This window comes from Oryza glaberrima, chromosome 4 (assembly GCF_000147395.1).
Source record: "Oryza glaberrima chromosome 4, OglaRS2, whole genome shotgun sequence".
Taxonomy (NCBI): Eukaryota; Viridiplantae; Streptophyta; class Magnoliopsida; order Poales; family Poaceae; genus Oryza; species Oryza glaberrima.
The window spans coordinates 9,381,702-9,402,706 of record NC_068329.1 but is presented as its reverse complement, the minus strand read 5'-3'; the positions used below and the strand labels follow the sequence as shown (position 1 = coordinate 9,402,706).

The following is a 21,005-nucleotide window of genomic DNA, read 5'->3' as shown; positions in this document are numbered from 1 at the left end:
CCGGTTAGATTTCAATTTACGAGTTTTCATTAAGCTCTAAGTGAATTCATATGCATGATTGTGGCAACTAGGTTGCAACGCACATAAGAAAAACCAGTATTTGGGATTGGATATTTTTGACATGCGAACGAGACAAAGCTATTTGTTTATGATTAATCGAGTATTGATTATTACAACATTAAAAAGTAGTTTTATTTGATTTTTATGGAACTTCTGCATATAAAACTTTTTATATGGAATTGGATGAGAACAGACTTGTATGAAAATTATTGCCCACAGAAGAGATCTAGCTGATTTTTTTATTTGAGATAGGTTAAAAACTAAAATTTATTATAAGTTCTCACGTCTATTTTAAACAATGAATTTTGAGTGCAGGAGATTCTATTATGAAACTGTCTCTAAAAATTAATTAATATATAAAATTTTTGCATAGAATTCATTGTTTAGCAGTTCAGAAAATGCCATTACGGAGAACGAGTAAGTAACCATTCCGAAGATGCCGACTAGAACTCGAAGTCAGGCCAAGTGTTATACTTATCACTAATATGCACTGCTGCAATTTTACTCACTTTATGGTAGGTTGATATGGACAATTTTGCAAGGTGTCGAATTAAAAGAACAGTTTCTGTTTCTGGACTACCCCATATATTTAGGTGTAAACATGACATCCTCCAAGGTGCTGGCGTGCAGCTGTGCAAATTTAATGCCGGCCGGCAGCCATTTTTCTGTACGCTCCATATATATAAAGCACCCTAAATCTGTTGCCCAACCCATCCTGCCGTTCTTATATACAAGCAACTGTGTGGGTTGGAGAGAAAGGGAGAGAGGGGGTGAAGGGAGGAGAAAGAGTTTGGAGAGGATTAGGCATGGCCGGTCCAAGCGTTTGGAAGGGTTTAGGCGTGGCCGGATCAACATCGATAGTGATATCAGATGACGAGAAGAAAGAGATTCAGCAAGATGTAGAGGATTTGGAGGAGGAGGAGGAACGCCCAGGATGGCTTCCAGATGGTTGGATAATGGAGGTCTACCAAGGTGACGATGGCACAATCTACCGGGTATGATAAAAGCGAGTTTACTGCATCTTGTTACTAGAAAGTTCATAGTATATAACTATGCATAAGAGATTTACGGATGATATATATGTGTGTGTGGAAGTTTTGTCTGTAAATATAAATTCTTTATTTTCGTCCCTGAGATTTGTGATATTTAGTCAAAAATATCTTTGTGTGCAGTACTACACATCTCCTATATCAGGACTCACTTTCACCATGAAGTCAGAGGTGCTTCAGTACCTTTTCTCTGGGATGGATGAGCGATTCCTGGAATCAAAGAACTGTGCTGCAGATAACCAGCTTATTGTGAGTGATTCATATATATATATATATATATATATATATATATATATATATATATATGAATATGCTATTCATGATTTTGGTTGTCTGTAGAATAATTCGGTATATGTGAGTCCCACCATGACATATATGCAGATGACACATGAATGGCTTCCAAAAGGCTGGATAATCGAGGTTAGAGCTGGTGGAAAGAACATGAACAAGATGTATAAGGTACCTTTTATTTTGTCCTGTAATATAGTTGTATTCTAATTGTTCTATGCCCATTAGTAGTTTGAAATGCAGTGATTCATCATCAGATCTTAGATTATTCTTCATGACAGTGCTAGGATGCCAATCCAATAAGCTAGAAGCGAGATAGGGAATTCAACAAGGATCTAAGCTTGACATATTATAAAGGAAAAACATCATTTTACGCCTGTAAACTTTTAAAAGCACTCCATAACTTCAAAACCATGCCTCAGCTCTTTGTAAACCGGTTTTTTATTCCTTGATATAAACTCAACTGGTTTTGAACTACATAGCGCTTACTTTTTTATATCTGGCCAGGGCTGGGAAAAAAAAATCCCATAGAGGCCCACCTATCATTTTCCATCTTCACTTCCTCCATCGAAAAAAAAAAATCAAATCCTAAGGATGTATTTGGATAAGGTATATATTTTCAGATACTTCCTTAGAATTAGATTTTTTTTGGATAGAAAGGGAGTAGGTAGTATTAATTAGGTCAGAAATGAGCTCTCCAACTGTGTATTATTCTTGTCTTTGGTGTGACAGTAAAAAATCTTGACATGGTGGATCATTTGAATGTACTATAAAATAGGGGGACATGTACCCTCGTTAATACAAATTATGTCTATACTAGAAGACCTCAACTGTAGTGGTGGTAAATTCGCCACCATCACCTACCCACCTATACTTGAAATTCAAATTAGTGAATCCATCATCTACCACTCTACATCAAACGATGAGGCATATGGAGCAACATCCATTACATTGAATTTTGATAAAAATATGATTTTTCTCAATTAACTTTTTATAAAGTAACAAAGTGATTAATTTTAATTCCCTTGCAACACATGGGTGTTTCACTAGTATAGAAAATATAACGGCAAATCTGAAAAGCCATTGCCAAAATGTAACAGTCCATTTGCATTATTGGCCTGTACACATAATTGCTGATGCTTCTATTGACTGGAAACTATGATGACGCTTTTAGAAAACTATTGTTGAAATAATTAGTTGTATATCTTCAAGGGCTTAAATATATTTTCTATCATAAACACATCATCTTACATTTGAGTACAATATAAGGTCCTCTACAATATAATAGTTTTCTCGTGTTAGTGAAAATTTTCTGATCACCTTTAATTATGCCCAATTTGCAGTTTTATGTTTATCCACCAGCTGGAGTTCGACTGTTTTCTAAAGAGGATGTACTGCTATATATTAATAAGTCCGAGATTACTGGATTTGATACAAATGGAGAATGTGACACAAGAACCAAAGACAACGTGTGCTTCTTGCTGCAACATCTGCCCTAATCACTTATCTATTAATTATTTTACCAATTTGTAGAATTTAATGATTAATATATAGATTTTTCTGAATGAAACTAATGATTGAACTTGTTTTTAGATTCTTGCAAATGTGGAATTTAATCCACATTCACTGCCAGAAGGATGGGTGAAGGAAGTAGTATTTAGAAAGACAAAGACTGGAGTAATTAGAAAAGACCCGGTATATATATGTAGTGGAGTATAACTTAATCATTTTTCTTCACTTACAAATGGACTTCAGTTTTTTAATTATCTTGCTGAATGTGCAGTATTTCACGGATCCTGTTAATAATTATTCATTCCGCACAAGGAAATCTGCAATGCTCTATGTTCAAACTGGAAAAGTACCTAAACGCGCATTTATTCAGAGGACAAGTGTTCATGACCTCTACTCTTTTGAGAAGTCCGCAGATCTGGTAACTCTTCCTCAAAATCTTTCATCCGTCAAGTTTAGGTTCCTTTTCAAAACGAAACAACAATTTTAATGTATGTTCTATAAGATATATAAAGAAAATGGAGTATGCATAGTTTACGGGCTTTGTATGGTAGCATATGAGGTACATCTACTATTATAATAAAATTGGGCTTAGTTGAGCATTCACGAAGTTAACTTAGGACATTAAGAAAGACAACTAAAATTATAGTTGCATTTTTTTAAAAAAAATAGATGTATGTGAACAGCAATATCTATCTCGGTGTTATTACTTTCTTCAGAAAAATTAGTCGCTAGGAAATTTTGTGCATAAGTAAACTAGATTGAGGATTACTGAATAGACTAAATCCTTTGTTGATTCGCTGGGCATGAACACAACGAAATGGCATGTTATACCTTCAACTTGGGCTTTGGCCCTTCAATGCGTGAATAGGCTAATTGCTCGTATATGCTACTACAGTCTTGGCCAATTGTCAATATACCACATTTTTTTTCTCTAATTGCTCAAATGATACTGGTTTCATCCTATAGCTGTAAAAATGCCACTCCATGAATAAGCTATATATGTAACTCCACGGTTATTTTGCACTAGTGATAGCTTATATATATGCCTTTATTTGTTGAAGCTCAAACATATATGCTATATTATAATTTACTTATTTAAAAATCTAATGGCATGTACTGATTTTGTAATTCAACATCCTCTGTTATGGTAACGCATGAATTACGGACCTAAGGTCTAGTTCCAATTAATTTTGTGTCTAAAAAAATGAATGAAAAATAATACTAATCTAATCTGATTGGATGTTCCATGGATAAATTGCTCTATAGCACTTATTACATGCAACATTTGGTGAGAAAGCTAAGTTTAATGTAGAGGGTTCATACCCTAATTTGTTGATTTTATCCATGACAGCATGAAAGTCTGAAGAAAAGACTAGACTTTGCAGCTAGGACTAACCGGAAATCCAGAAGATCATTGAAATCCAAAAACTCATCGCTTACAGAAAAGTCACTCAGTGATGAGGAAAGTTCATATAAGTGTAAGTTACTCTTCTTATATGCTGCTCATTGGTTTCTATGCGCTGGTGATTCTATCATTGATTGCTTCATGTTTTTACTATCAAAGTTCATATAAGACATCGTATGGGATCATCCAGACTTAAATCATCAACGTATAAACCCAGAGAAAGTTCATATAAGCTATTTGTTGTTGTTTATATTATGTTTTGTAAATAATAGTTTATCCTTTCTGAGTTGCTCATGTTTAAATGTAGTCATTTATTCTGATATCAATTATATAAAGCAACTTTTGAATTTGAGGATCATAACCTTGCCATATTTATTTCATAGTCCATAATAAATAAAACAATTTTGTAATAGCATAACGATGTAATCACCTTGGAATTTTAATTTAGTATTATATTAATATAATTCTAAAATTCTAAATAAAAAATTAGCAAGATGAAACTGATGTAATCTAAACCGCTACAATTCTGAAAATAGAAAAGATATTTAGCATTAAAATTTAATATTTGTAACATCAATAATAATCGTCTGTGCAACGTATTTTGAATTTATACAGCTTTTTATTTATTTTTCATATCTATATCCTCTGATACATATGAGAATTCTGCACGCATTAATATCCAAAGTAGGTAATTAACAGAGGAAAGGTGTCAATTTGAGTAAATTATACAGTAGAATTGAATAGGTTATGTCTCATGGTGGCAGTATGTGCTAGACAATGATTTTACATTGCAAATTTCAATTGAACGATCATGTTGGGCAGATCAAATTAATTATCATGTGGCCAAATGCTGCTAAAAAATATATTTTAGGTCATATTATTTCTAAATCTGGTCGCTATGCACTTTCAAATACTTCTGATGCTATTGGCCATATAATAAGCTGTACAGGACAAGGGCAAGAAAACCAATAGGCCATGGGTTCTTGGCTGACAATACTAACTTATTTTGATAGGGTAAAAAAACTTAGTGTTCCGGAGAATTCGGAATTCCGAAAGACATAAAAAATCTGGCAATGTTAAAATTTGATAAGATTAATTTTCCCCCAAAAAAAAAGATAAGGTTAATTTTGACAATAAGATAAACAAGCCCTAGTCGATGATATTAGGCATGCATATATTAAGTGCAACTACATGAATAGATGGATTTCTTTTTTACTTAGGCTGTGTTAGCATGCACCTTTTCCCATCCCCTCTCTCTCGTTTTCCACGCGCACGCTTTTCAAACTGCTAAACGGTGTGTTTTTTTAAAAAGTTTCTATGCGAAAGTTGCTTAAAAAAATCAAATTAATCCATTTTTGAAAAAAAATTAGCTGATACTTAATTAATCACGCGTTAATGGACTGCTCCGTTTTCCGTGCGCAGGAGTTGGGTTCCCATCTCCCCCATCCGAACTCAGGGGATGTTTGGTCGCTTACTAACTTTGCCAAACCCCATATTAGGCAAGGTGTGGCTGCCACAAAATGTGTGGCTAGCAAAATGCTAGCCACAACTTAGCCAAAGTTAGCAAAAAAAAATACTAGTGTATGACATGTGGGGCCATATAGAGAAAATATGTGGCTAGCCACAGTTGTGTCATGAACTAAACAATAACTAAAAAAAACTGTGGCATGACTAACTTTAGACGTGGCAACTTGTGGCATGCAACCAAACAACCCCTCAGCCTTAATATGCATGCCTAACAGTTATTGACCTAAAATATTTGTGAGGACTGGTTCCATAAGAAAAACAAAAATTCTGAGGACTACGGATTGTTTGCAATAATCCATATGTATTTGTGGTATGTTGTATTTTCCTCCTGAATTTGATGATGACTGACAATATATCTTTTTCCTTTTTCATAGCTGAAGATGGTGACTCCTCTGATGATTTATCAGATTCATCAAGCGAGGTTAAAAAAAACAAGGGCAAGCTTGAGAAGACTACATGCAAAACCAAAAAATCGGTATCCTTTAACACTGCCAAGCGTCCTGTTGGGAGACCCTCAAAAAGATCCACTGAGGAAATGCCTCGTGACGTGGAAATCAAACAAGAGAGTGCAAGTAGCGAAGAATATTGGTGCTGAAAATTGTGACTCGATCGGGCTGAAGAAGAAATTATGCTCGTATTTCTTTTCCGTTAGATCAATAAGAAGAAGGCATATCAAAACTTTAACTCTAGTATTCCTTTTGCCTCTCCAATTTCCATCTCCACAGGACACTGTAAGAAGATGAAGTTAAATAATCGTGCAACATTTTTGTGCGGACAAAATTAAGAGTGCTCCCCCATATAAAGTTCCTTTAATCGTTTCCTTACGTTATGAGCAGGGTTCACACTTTTGGAAACCACCAAGATTTCGTGAATTTTGAAAGTTTTTTATTTGAAATTTCATACTTATTTTGATTGAAATTATACAAAGGTGGAAAAATCCGAAAACATTTAGTGAGACGTTTGCTTGGCCGGGGAAGTGGTTGGGGGGGGGGGGGGGGGGGGTGAGAAGGGGGATTTCATTCCCTTGGTCGAGTCCAAATTTCCTAATCTTCAGAACTCATATAAGGCTGCACTACTCGCTCTTGCATGTTAGCTTTCTCGGCGATCCTAGTCTTGACCGTGGTTGTTTTACTGTGCAAATTACCAGGGTTAGTTTGTTAGTTACTACTAATAAGTAAGTGATTCTATCCTTGAGCCTACTTAAACATAGATGCAAGTTAAACGATCGAAGCTTTTTAAGGGAAAATGACATACTCCCTCCGTCGCAAAATATAAAGAATTTAAGACGCATGAGAGTCCCAAAATATAATAGATTTTAAATGGATGAGACATTTTATAGCACAACACAACATAAAAAATATGTGTGCTCGAAAGCACACACAACACAGTACAACTGAACGTGTATCCGCGTGTGGACATGTTCCTAGCTGAAATTATAGTCATAAGTCATAGGGTCAAGCCTACAAAGCTCGGTAAATTCCCGGATGAACTATGAAGTGCACAAATTTAAACACATAAATCTGAAACCGTGAATAGCAGTTTAGATGGCTACCGTCTATATATTACTTTCACGTCGTATCTAGATATTATATAGACAAGACATACAAACATGTCAAATGTTTGGCTATTTTATATGTATTTGAATACTTGTCGATTTGATCCTATAGGCAAGTACATTATTGGTATTAGTATGTATGGAATATGGATGGTATTAAACTGTCTATTATACCGTTAGTTAATCCACGGAAGACAATATTCTCTATACAGATCTTTCTTCACTTCATATCTTAGATTGTGTTCGGCACTTCGTGTTGGGAACTAATCTCTCGCGCACTTAAAATAAAATGACTCATTAGCACATAATTAATTAAGTATTAGCTAATTAACATCTTTTAAAAATAGAATAATATGATTTTTTTAAAGCAACTTCCGTGTAGAAAAAAATTGAAAAAAACACATCGTTTAGCAATTTAGCAAGCGTGTGTGTGGAATACAATGAAGATGTGTTGGGAACCTCAACAAAAGAACTTAGCCTTATAAATTGGGTTAATTTGATTCGTGCCATTGCAAATGTGATAATTCAGATAAATGTCATTATAATTCGTCTATACGTAGCTCTGCTACTCAAATATTACAAAATTGGAACCATGCCAACAACATCATGTTTTCCATCTTCTCCTGCATCTGCACGTGGAAACCACCCATCAGATTCATCTTCTTCCTTCATCCTCCCCTCTTTATCTTTTTTCTCATCTCTCTCAACCACTTCTCAGCCTCCTCCACACCCATCTCTCTGCACAAAACGCATAGATGAAGATGCTATGCTACTACACCACCAACGCCAACAGAGAATCGCGCATCCGATTAATTCGAAGACTAGCATGCATAAGGAGATCTCGCGAGCAACCTCAAGAGCAACAAACTGGCACCACAAGGGGGAGACTACATAGGAGTCCATACTTGGTCACAGGAGTGACAAAGTTGTTGGTCAACACGAGCTGCTCCCGCTGCGACGACAGGCCAATTTCCATGCGGTTGGCCGGCCTTCCTCCCCCGCGGGCCATGGGTGTGGAGGAGGCTAAGAAGAAGTGGACAGATGGGAAAAAAAAGAGAAGAGGGGAGGATGGAGGAAGAAGATAAATCTGACGGGTCAAATTAACCCTATAAAATTCTACATGGCATCTTCTGCCAGACACTTATATCACTGACCATACCATTGTTCATGCCTTAACCAGCGTTTCATTGTTCACTTCACTGCGAATCAGCCAAAACTAAGCAGTATTTCTTTAACAATGTTAGGTCGACCAGCCAATAGTGAGTGATTTTGACATGCAAATTAGTGCTAGCCCTAAGTCTGGCCCACATGCATCTAAATCTCAATAAGCTAACATGGTCCAGAACTAGATCTTCTAGTAGTTATATTACCTATACCATGCCCCGGATATATGGAATTAAGTGGGTGGATCTAATGTTTTGAATTTTCTGAAATCGTGTATAAAACAATATGACAGATTTCCCCCAAAACAAAGTTTAGGGTACATGCGCGTGGCCCTAAAGCATGAATTGTTGCGGCGAGCAGATATTGAAAGAGCAAGGAAAAGACAAGTGTCGCGAATAACATCCATTCGCGAGGGGGATGTGAACACTAAGTGTTTCCATCTAAAAGCAAATGCTCCTAGAAGAAAAAACTGCATCCTAGGTCTTGTAGGAAACAATGGATTGACAGTGGCACGAGGAAAAGGAATTAAAATCTGATCATGGACCGTTTCTCGGTAATTATGGGAAGTCATGCACCGAGAGAGTGGGAGCTTAACTGGCAAGCCTTGGGAGTTACACTAATAGACCTAAGCACCTTGGCTGAACCTTTCACGGAGGAGATTCATAAAGCAATTCAATAGTTGTCGATTGACAAAGCGCCTGGGACATACAACTTCACTGGCAACTTCTACAAGGTATGCTAGGGCATTATCAAACTTGACATAATAGTGGCTTTCAACTCGGTCTACAACATTTGATGTGCACACTTCAACCTCCTCAACTTAGCTGACATCATCATCATCCCCTAAAAAAGATGGGGTAGACAAAATAACGATCTATAGCTTGACCAATAAATCTGATCCACACCTTCGCCAAGGTTTTCTTTAACCTTCAAGCCTTACTTCTGCAACCTCTCATGCATTTCCTTATCTTGGTAAATCAGAGTGCATTAGTTAGAGGGCGAAGCATCCAAGACAACTTTATGTATGTCAGAATATGGCCTGGAGATATCATCAAAACAAGTGCCCTATGCTCTTCAAGCTAGATATTTCAAAAGCATTTGACTTAGTCTGTTGGGACTACGTCTTCACGACACTTTTGCAGGAAATGGGCTTCTTGTAGTGTTGGATAGACTAGATAGTAGGCTTCCTCATAATTAACCTCCTGCTCCAAGATACTCCTTAATGGAATCCCAGAAAAGAGGTGCGACATGGTTGCGGCCTTAGACAAGGAGACCCCCACTCCCCCCTCCTCTTCATTATGGCAATCAACCTGTTTCAAAAGTTACTACCCAAGATGATAAGTAAGATGAGGGGGAGATTGGTGCGCCTACGAATTTCTATCTATGCGGACAACGCAACCGTCTTTATTAAGCCCAAGAAACAAGACATACAAGCCCACAAAACTGCCAAGAATCGTAGGTAGCAACAATCAGATGTGGCTATCTAGATTTGGAAAACATCCTTGAGGGCACAAACATTGCCAGAATGTCCTTTCCGATGAAATACCCGGGCTTACCTTTAATGCTGGGTACATTGAGAAAAGTAGACCTACAACCACTATTCGACAAATCGGGGAAGGGGGGATGGTGGGTTGGGAAGGGAAGGACCTGGGATGGCTGGAAGAACAGACTTATAGTCAAATCAATTCTCACCTCATTGCATATTAAAAGAGGAAAAAGATTCCCTATAGGCTGTAGGTGATAGATAAGCAGAGGAAATGCTTCCTCTGGGCAGGAATCACCGGCAGGAAATGCAAGATGAACTAAGCAAGAACTTGCTCGCCAACTTCAAATGGAGGTTTAGGGTTCCTGCAACTGGAGAGATTCACAAGAGCCCTACGTTTCATATGGCTTCGGCAAGAATGGAAATCAGCGGGAAAGCGTGGATCGGTTTGGAAACCCTATGCGATGAAATAGATAAACTCCTGTTCATGGCTGCCATGCGAGTTAAGATTGGGGATAGTGCTACAACCAAAGGAGTTGGAACCAAAGTTCTATGCAATATCCAGGAAAAAAAGAGAGTCCTTGTGATACACTGAGCTCCCACTGATGGTGCTCCTTGTGAAAATAAAGTACTAGGAAGCAAGAACCTTGTCTCTGGTAGATGCAAAGAGGATGTTCATGTAGTTTCCGTTTGTATATAACCTTATCTATTTTCCGCACCCATGTAAATACTTTTTTTCCTACTACTATATTCAATGAAATTGGCACAATTAGTGCTAGTTTGTTAAATAAATGTTTACATACATGATTGTTTCCATGTACGTCCAGATAAGAATCACATTATTATGAATGTTTACATGTATGTGTAGATAAGAATTGCATTATTGAAAATCGAGTGAAACATAATAACACAATAACATGGAAGAAAAAAAAAGATAAAACAAGTCCATCATGATTACAGCAATACAATGGCATACTTCATTTCAGCTTCATTGCTTCCAAGAACGCTTGAGACGCCTCAAAGGAAGACCCTCCCTCCTCCTTCCAGGCATCCACCATCATCGTCCGCACCTCCTGCACCCGGCGCCTCATGTCGTCCGCCTTTGCCGTCTCACCCATCACCATCTTCACCACCTCCGCCACCCGCCTCCTCTCCACGACCGTCTCGTCCGTGTTCCCCCTCGCCACCTCCACGCACACCCCGAGACCCTCGAGCACCATCACATTGTGGAACTGCTCCGCCGTCAGCAGCCACCCGATGACAGGCACGCCGTGCGCCATGCTCTCCAGCACCGAGCTCCACCCGCAGTGGCTCAAGAACGCGGCCGTCGAGGGGTGCGCCAGGATCCTCACCTGCGGCGCTCACCGCCTGACCAGCAGGCCTCTCTTGCTCGCCGTCACCCTCTCTTCAAACCCTTCCGCCAACCATCTATTGTAGGACGACGGCGTCGTCGCGCCGCCGTTGAGGCCGGCCACATCGCCCTCTGGTGGCTTGATCTTCCAGAGGAAGCACCGCCCGCTTGACTCCAGCGCCGCGGCGAGCTCCAGCATGTGCTCGGGTCGTATCATGCTGTTGGTGCCGAACGAGATGTACAGCACGGATCCCGGCGGCTGCGTGTCCATCCAGCGCAGCACGGTGTCGTCGGTGGGCTCGGTGGCTGCGTCGCGGCGGTCGCGCGAGAGCGGCCCGATTGGCCAGACGGGGAGGACTCTGAGCGTGCGCCGCAGCATGGCGAGCCCGGCCGGCTCCGGCTCCGCCACGGCATTGACCAGCACCGCGTCGGTGTTGTTGCCGTGAGCTAGCTGCCGGTCCAAGAACCGTCTGTCTGCTCGGCCGCCGCTGCCGTCATTTGCTGCACCGGCAGCGGGCAGGCCGTACTGGTAGAGCATGTACTTGGGCACCTGCGACCTGTGGATGACAAGGTCGGTCGGGGTACTCAGGGAGAAACACACGTCCGCTCGGCTCCTCCGGGCGCAGAGGGAGGTGGGTGAAGAGGGAGTGCGTGACGGCGCTGCCGAACGCGCCGCACGAGGCAAAGAACGCGTGGCCGCACCCGTGCCGCCGCGCGACCTCCCCCGTCCACGCGACGAACACGTCGGAGATGACCACGACGCGCGCTGCGGCGGCGGCGGTCGACGCGACGAAGTCGTCGAAGGCTGGCTGGAGCGTCTCGAACGCCTCGTAGAGGGGGATGAGCAGCGGCGGGAAGATCTCGTCCTGGGACTCGCCGCCGGGCGGAAGGCCGTGTTCCGCCGGGTCGAAGCGGAGCGCGTGGAAGTCGAGGAACGGCGCGGCGGCGGCGGCGCGGAGAGCGGCGACGTTGCGCGGGGTGGAGACGAGCGTGATGGTGGCGTGCGGGAGGATGCGGTGGAGGCGGCTAGCGAAGGAGAGGAAGCCAGCGATGTGGCCTTTGCTCGTGAAGGGGAAGAGAACAACGTGCTTCTTCGGTGTGGACATGGCCTCCTACTTTTGTCGACAATCGTACTAACTCTTAAGTTATGGGGAGTTCTATACTATGGTGACATTTTTATTCAGCTCGGATATCTATTCGTCATCAGAGATCAGACAAACAACACGCCGCCCACGTAATGTCGACACATTTTACTCTTTGCCCTTTAATATTGTTCAATATTTTTAGGGCAAACACGTTTTGTGGACCCAAATTCGCAAAAAGTTAGGTTATTTTGGAGGGAAACAATTGTAAATTTTGCATAATATTTTTTCCGAGTTGAGTTATTTGTTTCAAACCATCAACAAAGCGTGCAGAATATTTTTACCGCCACCAGGATTGGTCAGCTTGCACGGTATGCGTTCGATTAGGATGGACTGCTGGGTATTGCCTAACTGCTTTCCCAACAAGTAAAACGGTGTCATAATCTATCTATCTATCTATCTATCTATACCTATATTAATTGGACACTTTCTACGAGTCCTCAAGTTAACTATAAATATATAGCCATCGATTCAATAGATTAAAGCATCCTGACCGTATATTATGTACCGTGGGCTCTGTAAAGCCCAATCATATCTAGATTAGAACCAACGTTAGATTTGCACATCTATACCTACCTATACTAATTGGACACTTTCTACGAGCCTTCATGTTAACTAGAAATATATAGCCATCGATTAGCATTCTAACCGTATATTATGTACCGTGGGCTCTGTAAAGTCCAATCATATCTAGATTAGATCCAACCTTAGATTTACACATGTTAATGTATCGATCTCATCCCTTATTACGTATGTTTGCTCGTAAACGTGAGGACTTCCTTCTTTGCACTCCAGTTCCGCTCGCTGGCATGGCCGCCCGGAGATGGTGACGAGCGGACTTCTTTCATCCCGCCTGGACGTTCTGCTCGCAAGGCCGATCATCGCATCGCGACACGACGGAAGACGTGCAGCCAAGCTCATCCATGCAGTGACCCGGTAAGCAGGCCAACAATTTTTGGTATTTACCTTATATGATCATATTATAACTTTTATGTATTGAGATGTTGATTTACAAAGTTTGCTTGCCCCAAATAAGTCCATCCGTGGTCACTGCATATCAGTAATTAATTCATAAAAGTTTTCTGTCAGTTTGACTAATTGCAGTTAAGAAGTTCGATTGTAAGCACCACATCCTCAATCTATTAGGCACTTGCTTTGAACTCACAAGCTAATCATAAAAATCTGAGCATCATATTTGTAGCAGTAGAATGTATTGAGAAAAAGACTTCTTTTTTAATTTAACGTGAGGCACAGTGATATACCGTTGGTCTATTTTCTTGACGTGCTTATCTTAAACTATATCTATTTTTAATTTTTTTTATCCCATGATTAACTCTAACCCTAGAGAATATTAATTAATTAGATCTACAGGATTTAAGGCCACTAACATGACGCAAAAGTGACACAAAATACAACATGATGCAAGTCATGGGAAAACTATGACTCTGTGTACAAACCAAATTCAACTATATATTTGTAGGAATTTTTAAACCATGAAAAATTTATGATTGAGATCAAACTAATTATCACACGATATTTATTAAGACAATTTGTGGAATTATTATATTATGATAATCTACGATCAAGACAACAATCTACAATATCTTGGTATAATAATTCTAAATCTTTGAATTGAATAAAGGGGAAAAATACGAATTCTGATATGTTGTTAAATTATGAAAATATAATAGTTGAGCCTGCAAACTAATGGTATATCGGGTATATTAGTTCTCAAATTCTAAACTAGACTAAGGAAAATTTGTTCATATCTTGATATTATTAAAGCAATAATTTGTATAACTAAGGCTGCACACTAAGGTATTTCGGTATATTAATTCTAATATTTCGATTTAAGTTAATAACGATAACAAATGGAGAGTTCAATGTGAGATAAATAGTACTTCTGAATTTGGAATTCTAAAGTTTAAGTTAATACATATTTACATTAATTTTGTTGTACTAATTGGGCACTCCACTAGAGTTTCTACAGTAAACAAGCAGATTTGGATCTGCAATAATATTAGCCCGTTCAACGCACGGGTTGGTGACTAGTACCCATAATCTGGAGTGCCCTATTAGGATACGTATATGTATACTTGGTATGAGCCTGCTAAGGGATGTCAATTGAACGGTTTTTTCAAGTTGGTGGTGAAGATTTGGTTTAGGGATATGAATTAAACTCGTGTAGACATGAGGGATTATAAGTAGACTTATTCGTTCTTTCCCCCACCATCTGTTAGGTCCAACCCAGCCCATCAGAGGCCACCTTCCTCTTTCCTTGTCACCAGGCCCAGCTAGGCTAGAGTCTTCTCCCTTGGCCTGCTTGGCGAACGCATCGCCCTGTTGCCGCCGGGAGCCCAGGACGAACCGCGAGTTCGAGCGAGTGTGCACAAAGACGCCACAGCCGTGAACACTCGCGCGACGAGCTGGAAAGTTTCAAATGAATATATATAGTGATTGCTCGGTCGCCTGACGACGAAGATAGCTTCTATAAATAAATGTGACGTCAAATGCTACTTTCTCCAGTTTAAAAATAATTGACAATTAATTTCTCTTCCTTTTGGCTGATAATTAATTTGTGTCCGGTAATTGTATAAGGTCCGAACCATGCCGCATTGCCGCCCGCGGCCCGCCGCTCGGCCTCCATCACCAACCTCGGTTTGCCGCTTCCGTCTGTCGCGGTGAGAAAACGAGTCACCAGCCATCTCCTCTCCCACGTGCCGCTATTCCTGTGTTGACGCAGCCGCTACGCTTATGGCGCTGTCAAATTGGCATGTGCGCTGCGCTCGCACGCCCCAGCCGCATGCATCAGCCCGGCTTCACGCCAAGCCGCCTCCGCTGCCTCCGCGGGAACTTGGGGCCAGTCCTCTCGCCGTGGACTTCCCATAGTAAAACCATAGCAAGCCCAGTGCTTGGCACCAAGGATTGTGCTGACTGCCTAGACGTCGTGCGTGGTAGCTGCACCATCATGCCGCGTGCTCGGCCACCCGTTGCCGCGCCACTAAGTTTACACGTGACATCGCCCTCGACCGTCCGTCCTACAGAACCCGGCCCTCAAGCAGTGAGCCACCGCGCCCGAGCCGTCCTAGCCCCGCCTGGTCCGTATCACCCCCATCCAATTTGGCCAGGAAACGCCGGAGCGCCGCCGCCGCTGTTGTCTCACCGCGGCGCGTCTGGAAGCCAGAGACGACACTCCTCCCTGATCCAAGTGATGAGGAAAGCGGGAGGAAACAACCCCTCACCACGAAAACAGCTCTCAAAAGCTTCATTCTGGTCACCCCGTCACTGGACCGTGGAATTTGTCACCACCGCAGAGCTGCCCCTTTTTGCTGGCTAATCTTATCTCTATATCTGTATTTGACTCTTATCTCTAACTAACATATTATACTTCTAACATTCCCCCTCAGTCGTAACGGGAGCGAAGCGAACGATTGCAACTGGATTTAAAATCTTCTATTTCTTCATCTCCTTCGAATCACCATCATCGATTGTATCTCTGATGGACGGTTCCTCCACCTGGTGCCTGCGTCCCCTTCTGTGTCGTCCCTTGACTCTACTCTATTCGCTCCCGTAGTCATAGCGGAAGTGTCATGGACAATAGCGATGACACGGACGCTTTGACTGAAGTTTCCGTAGATGATTCTTGTTGTAGACGTTCGTCGATGTAGCTGATCATGTAGTAGTCGTGGTCATGGTAATCATGGTAGTAAAGCCGAAGGCGAAAGAAAAAATATTTACGCCATGGTGTGAAGACGAAACTGTAATTGTTAGCATCTTGCATCTTGTAGATGTCAGAGGATGCCATTGAGGACGTCTTGCATATGTCAGAGGACGTCGTTGGCGATGAGGCCACCACTTTGGTTGGTCCTTTCGCGCCATGTAGCGGTCATCACAATGGTGATGCCGGATTGATGTAGTCGTTGTCGTCGTAGATGACGTGATCGATGCCGTCGTCGGTGTCGCGGTCGTTGTCGTCGTAGAGGACGCGGTCGATGTCGTCGATAAAGAGTCTTGCAGATTAATCTATTAGAGGACGCGGGATGTCCATCCTTGTGGACGAGCGGCGGCGGCGTGTTCCCTTGTTGATGAAGACCATGTTGTGTCGGCGAAGACAATTGCGCAGTTGTACAGCTGATGATGATCAGTACTGTCGGTGTAGGTTCGAAGACACGAGTGTTGCGGCGGAAGAAGTTGATCTCGGCGACCGCCACCCGCCGACCATTGCAAATGCATGCATGCGTAGTGGTTGCTGGCTTGCTGCTTCTGCTCACGAGGATCATGGCTTTTATGTGGCTAGCTAACGAAGGATCTAATCTAATACTAATCATTACTTAATCTATGAAATTTTTTTCGGTGGCTGATGGATGCGCGCCCCAGGGAGACTAAAAAGATGTCATCTCCCCAGGGCAGCGTGAGCGGAAGACTAATAGAGCGACGGGGTCTCTAGAGCTCTGATACCATGTGAAAAAATCTAATTTATTGTATTCTAATGTTTTCTGATATATTATATCGACTCTCTCATGGGGTATATATAGGAGGACATAGGGATAGATACTTGGAGTATAATATAAGTAAAAGTAGATTTACCTTTAGGATTCTATATCTAGGACTCTATCTTATCTCTAGGATTCTATCTCTAGGATATATCTTATCTCTACATCTGTATTTGACTCTTATCTCTAACTAACATATTATACTTCTGACACACGGATTGTTTCAAACCAAATTGGTGGCCAAAAGAGATTTGTGCCAAAGATCTCGGTTAATCCATCCTTGTGAATCTCAACTCTTGTCATAATTCCTTCGGATTCGAATTCCGCAGTTCGATACTCCTCCCTCTCAATTGAACCCCTCCCGAACCAATTGTTCGAATATCAGGAAATACTCGAACCCAGTAGTTCTTTCAGAATCGCCTCACAGAGCGAAATCCTTTCTCTGTCCTCTCAACTCTCCTAGACAATTGTAATACCCCGTCCCTTCCTTGAATCGTTGGATTACCTCAATTAAATCGTTCCGCCTAAAGGATGTCCTCCAATCGACGTCTTCCCTTTTCGCTAAATGCTTCGATGCAAAGCGAATCGAAATCCCAAAATCCTTTCCTTTTGTCGCAATGTCGTTTCATTCCCCGAACCCTTGGAACCTTGCGAATGAATTAAAACCCGCTTCATCTTTTTGACTCGTGTTCCCTCCTTTCATACTTTCGTTCTACACAAAAATCCTCGAGTGTGGCTGTCGCTTAAAACCCTAAATTTGTCCGGCATATTTATTTGTCGTACGTAAGCTCATTTATCCTCCACTCTATCTCAACTTTTGAACCCCCATCACGGCGTATGGATTTGTACGCCATGCACCACCCCTAAAACCATCATCGGTTGATGATCCCGAACATTACTCTCGCGCTCGCATATATATATTCTGCAGCGACCAGAAGGATGAACAGAAGCTCTTCCCAACGTCTCTTGCACTTCCGAAGTTCCTCCCTCTGTTCCTGTGCTACAGAATCCTTCCCCTTTTCCGTTCACCGGCACGCATAGGTGTACGGGGACGAGCAGGTGCCTCCAAAACTCCGTCCGCTTGAGAACCTGCATGGGTAGGCAGGCGATCATGTTTTTGGGGAGCACTTCAAGTGCGACTGCTCCTGTTCTTCGCGACTACTGCTGCTGCAGCATCGACGCCTTCGCTAACATGTCAACAGAGATTGGAGACAAGGAGGTGAACGACATCAACGGAGGCAATACTGCCTCAAAATCCAGTGGTGGGACGTTCTCGGGGTATACTTCTATTCTCCATATTCCGTTAGATGTTTGTTTGTTAATATTCTTCGCAATGGCATCATTGCGTTACTCTGTAAATATTGATGCTTATTTTACCTTATGTATGCTCATATTGTATACAACTAGCACTATCACTTATCAACTCATATTGCAAATGCTATGTTTATTATCTTAATATTTTGGATTAAAATATGCCGAATTATGACCAAATTTCCAACAATCCAAAAATTTCATGGGCCTTTTTTGGTAGTTGGCTTTGCTACATCACTAAAACCACACGCTTTCGATGGTTCAAATTATAAAATATGAAAAGCATGTGCACTACTGTAGTTGACGGCGATGCAATGTTTCTTTATTTCATGGGGCAAACCGAGTGAACCGCCTCTCCCTCCTGAGGAAGAGGTTAAGTTTGAGGCTGCGACCACGTATAAGGTCCTAACCATAAGTTTGGTGCTATAATTAATTTTTTTTGGTTTGATAATTAATTAATAATGGCGCTATAATTGCGATGAGAAGTTCGTGCGTGGCCATAAGTGTGCACATCTGTTCTACATCGAATCATTTGTTATTACTTAGCACATCCACAATGTTGCATGTAAAATAACCTTAACGGATAAAGTAATATATTTGTTTTATCTCTATCATTGGGAAAGTAGCTAAGAAGAGAATATTGCTAAGGGTAACCTTGAGCTTAAAGTTAGACCATAAGAAATAAAAAAGTATTTTATGCATTTGCAATATATATAGCAGCTTTTGAAATTGTAGGTGAATAGAGTTTTTTTTTTAGTGGGCTCCACCTTAAGGTCGAGAAGAAACCATACATATTGTAGCATCTATTATAGACAAAAAGAACACAATATTGCGGATCCCATCTTATGGACATGCTCTTATTACTAGGCTAGCCCATGCCCGCTGTGGTTTCGTTGCTTTATTGAAATTCATGTTGTAATTAGCAAAACAATAAATAACGTGGATGTGACTGCAGCTCAAGCACTTTCTCGTCCTTTGTACTACGTGTAGCTTTTGATTGGATCCTTATATTTTTTTAACCATTTTATTTGTTTCAGAAGAGACTTTATATTTGAAGAAAAATCATTGTATTACAGTTTGCGAAATTAGTACATAAATGCATTGGTATTTATTATGGTGGGGGATAATTGCATATGAATTTATTAAAATGTTGTAATTGCATTGGAATTTGCTAAAATAGAGGGCATTCGAGTCTTTCTGATTTTGTATTGGTACGTGTGGGATAGGTTAAAAATGATGTTTTTATTTTTGGACGGAAGTATCACAAGTGAGCCATCACTTGCTTTTGCAAAATAGAGATCAAAACATTGTTGAAGCTATGGGTCTGATTGTGGATGTGAAAGCACGACTACTAAGACATGAGGGATAATGGTTGGGCACTACTTTTCAACCAAGTAAAAAACTTTTGTGAGGCAAATGGAATTGGAGTGCCAAATATGGATGATCTCATCGGAGTTAACGGTAAATCTGCACGTTGGAAGCATAAGGTGACTTACCTTCATTATTATCGAGTTGATATTTTCAATGTTGCTCTAGATGTAATTATGGGAGATATTAATCATAGATTTCATGAAGTTTCTTTTTATTTATTGGTGTGCATGTCTTATCTTAATCCAAGCAACTCCTTCTCTAAGTTTGATATGCATAAGTTTGTTCGATTTGTTGAGATTTACGCTGTTGATTTTATGACAGTTGACTGTTTGATGTTGAGAAATCAACTTCAAACCTTTATTCTCAACATCAGGAGATGTGTTGAATTCAACGACTGCCATGATCTTGCAAAAATTGCTGAAAAAATGGTTCAGTCCAGAAAGAACATGACTTTTCCATTAGTGTATTGACTCATTGGGTTTACATTGATCCTTCCAGTGGCAACAGCATCAGTTGAAAGATTCTTTTCAGCTATGAGGATCATAAAGACAGATTTACGCAACAAGATAGCTCACTATTGGTGGTGCATTACAATGAGAAAGAGATATTTGGATGCCTTTTTATATTTCGTCTTCCATCTACGAAAATCAATTTTTCCACGCGGACCAAAATACCTTTATTTTCACACGCAGAACTCTTAAGTGCTCCACCTGGAAAAATATGATTTTTGCAGACGGAACCTTACGTAGTCAATCCGCAATAATCATACCTACCCAAACTCAAAGTCATCCTTATCTTATCCTCCCCACCGGGAGCACCACTTTGGCAGTTCAGCGAGCTCGGCCGGTGAGAGTCGACGGAACTGTCGGGGAATGGAGTCTAAGGCGGTAGAGCCACCAGCTGGCGGTGGGTCCGGTGTGATGGCGGCCGCAGCGCGAGCAAACACCCTCCGCGGCGGTGCGCCGGTTTGTTGGCCTTCCACTCGTACGCCCGAGGCAGTCTCATGGCGTCCTGGAGATCATCAGGCTTCTGCAGTTCAACGTCGATGCTGATATCATCCTGAAGACCGGCGATGAAAAGTTGCACTTGCTGGCTCTCGGTGAGGGGGTCTGGGATGCGACTGGTAAGTGCCAGAAAACACTCCTGGTACGCCACCACGGTGCTCGTCTGCGTGAGGCGCTTGAGCTCACCAAATGGGTTGTGGCGGATCGGGGGAGAATGATCGGCGACCCGTGATGGACACAGCGACAGAAAGAGATGAGAAACAGAGGAAGCTGGAGATGAGGAGATAGCT

At 41.4% G+C, this 21,005-nt stretch overlaps 1 protein-coding gene and 1 pseudogene across 1 annotated transcript; one reads left to right on the top strand and one right to left on the bottom strand.

Annotated features, from left to right (window-relative positions):
- Positions 1-866: 866 nt before the first annotated feature.
- LOC127769879 (uncharacterized) lies at positions 867-6,436 on the top strand. The gene is made up of 8 exons (XM_052295540.1): positions 867-1,055; positions 1,233-1,358; positions 1,491-1,568; positions 2,741-2,866; positions 2,991-3,092; positions 3,181-3,327; positions 4,261-4,387; positions 6,216-6,436. The coding sequence occupies exons 1-8, from the start codon at positions 867-869 to the stop codon at positions 6,434-6,436; spliced, it is 1,116 nt and encodes a 371-aa protein (XP_052151500.1).
- Positions 6,437-10,870: 4,434 nt separating this feature from the next.
- On the bottom strand, positions 10,871-12,519 carry LOC127771794 (UDP-glycosyltransferase 92A1-like; annotated as a pseudogene).
- Between the last annotated feature and the right edge of the window lie 8,486 nt (positions 12,520-21,005).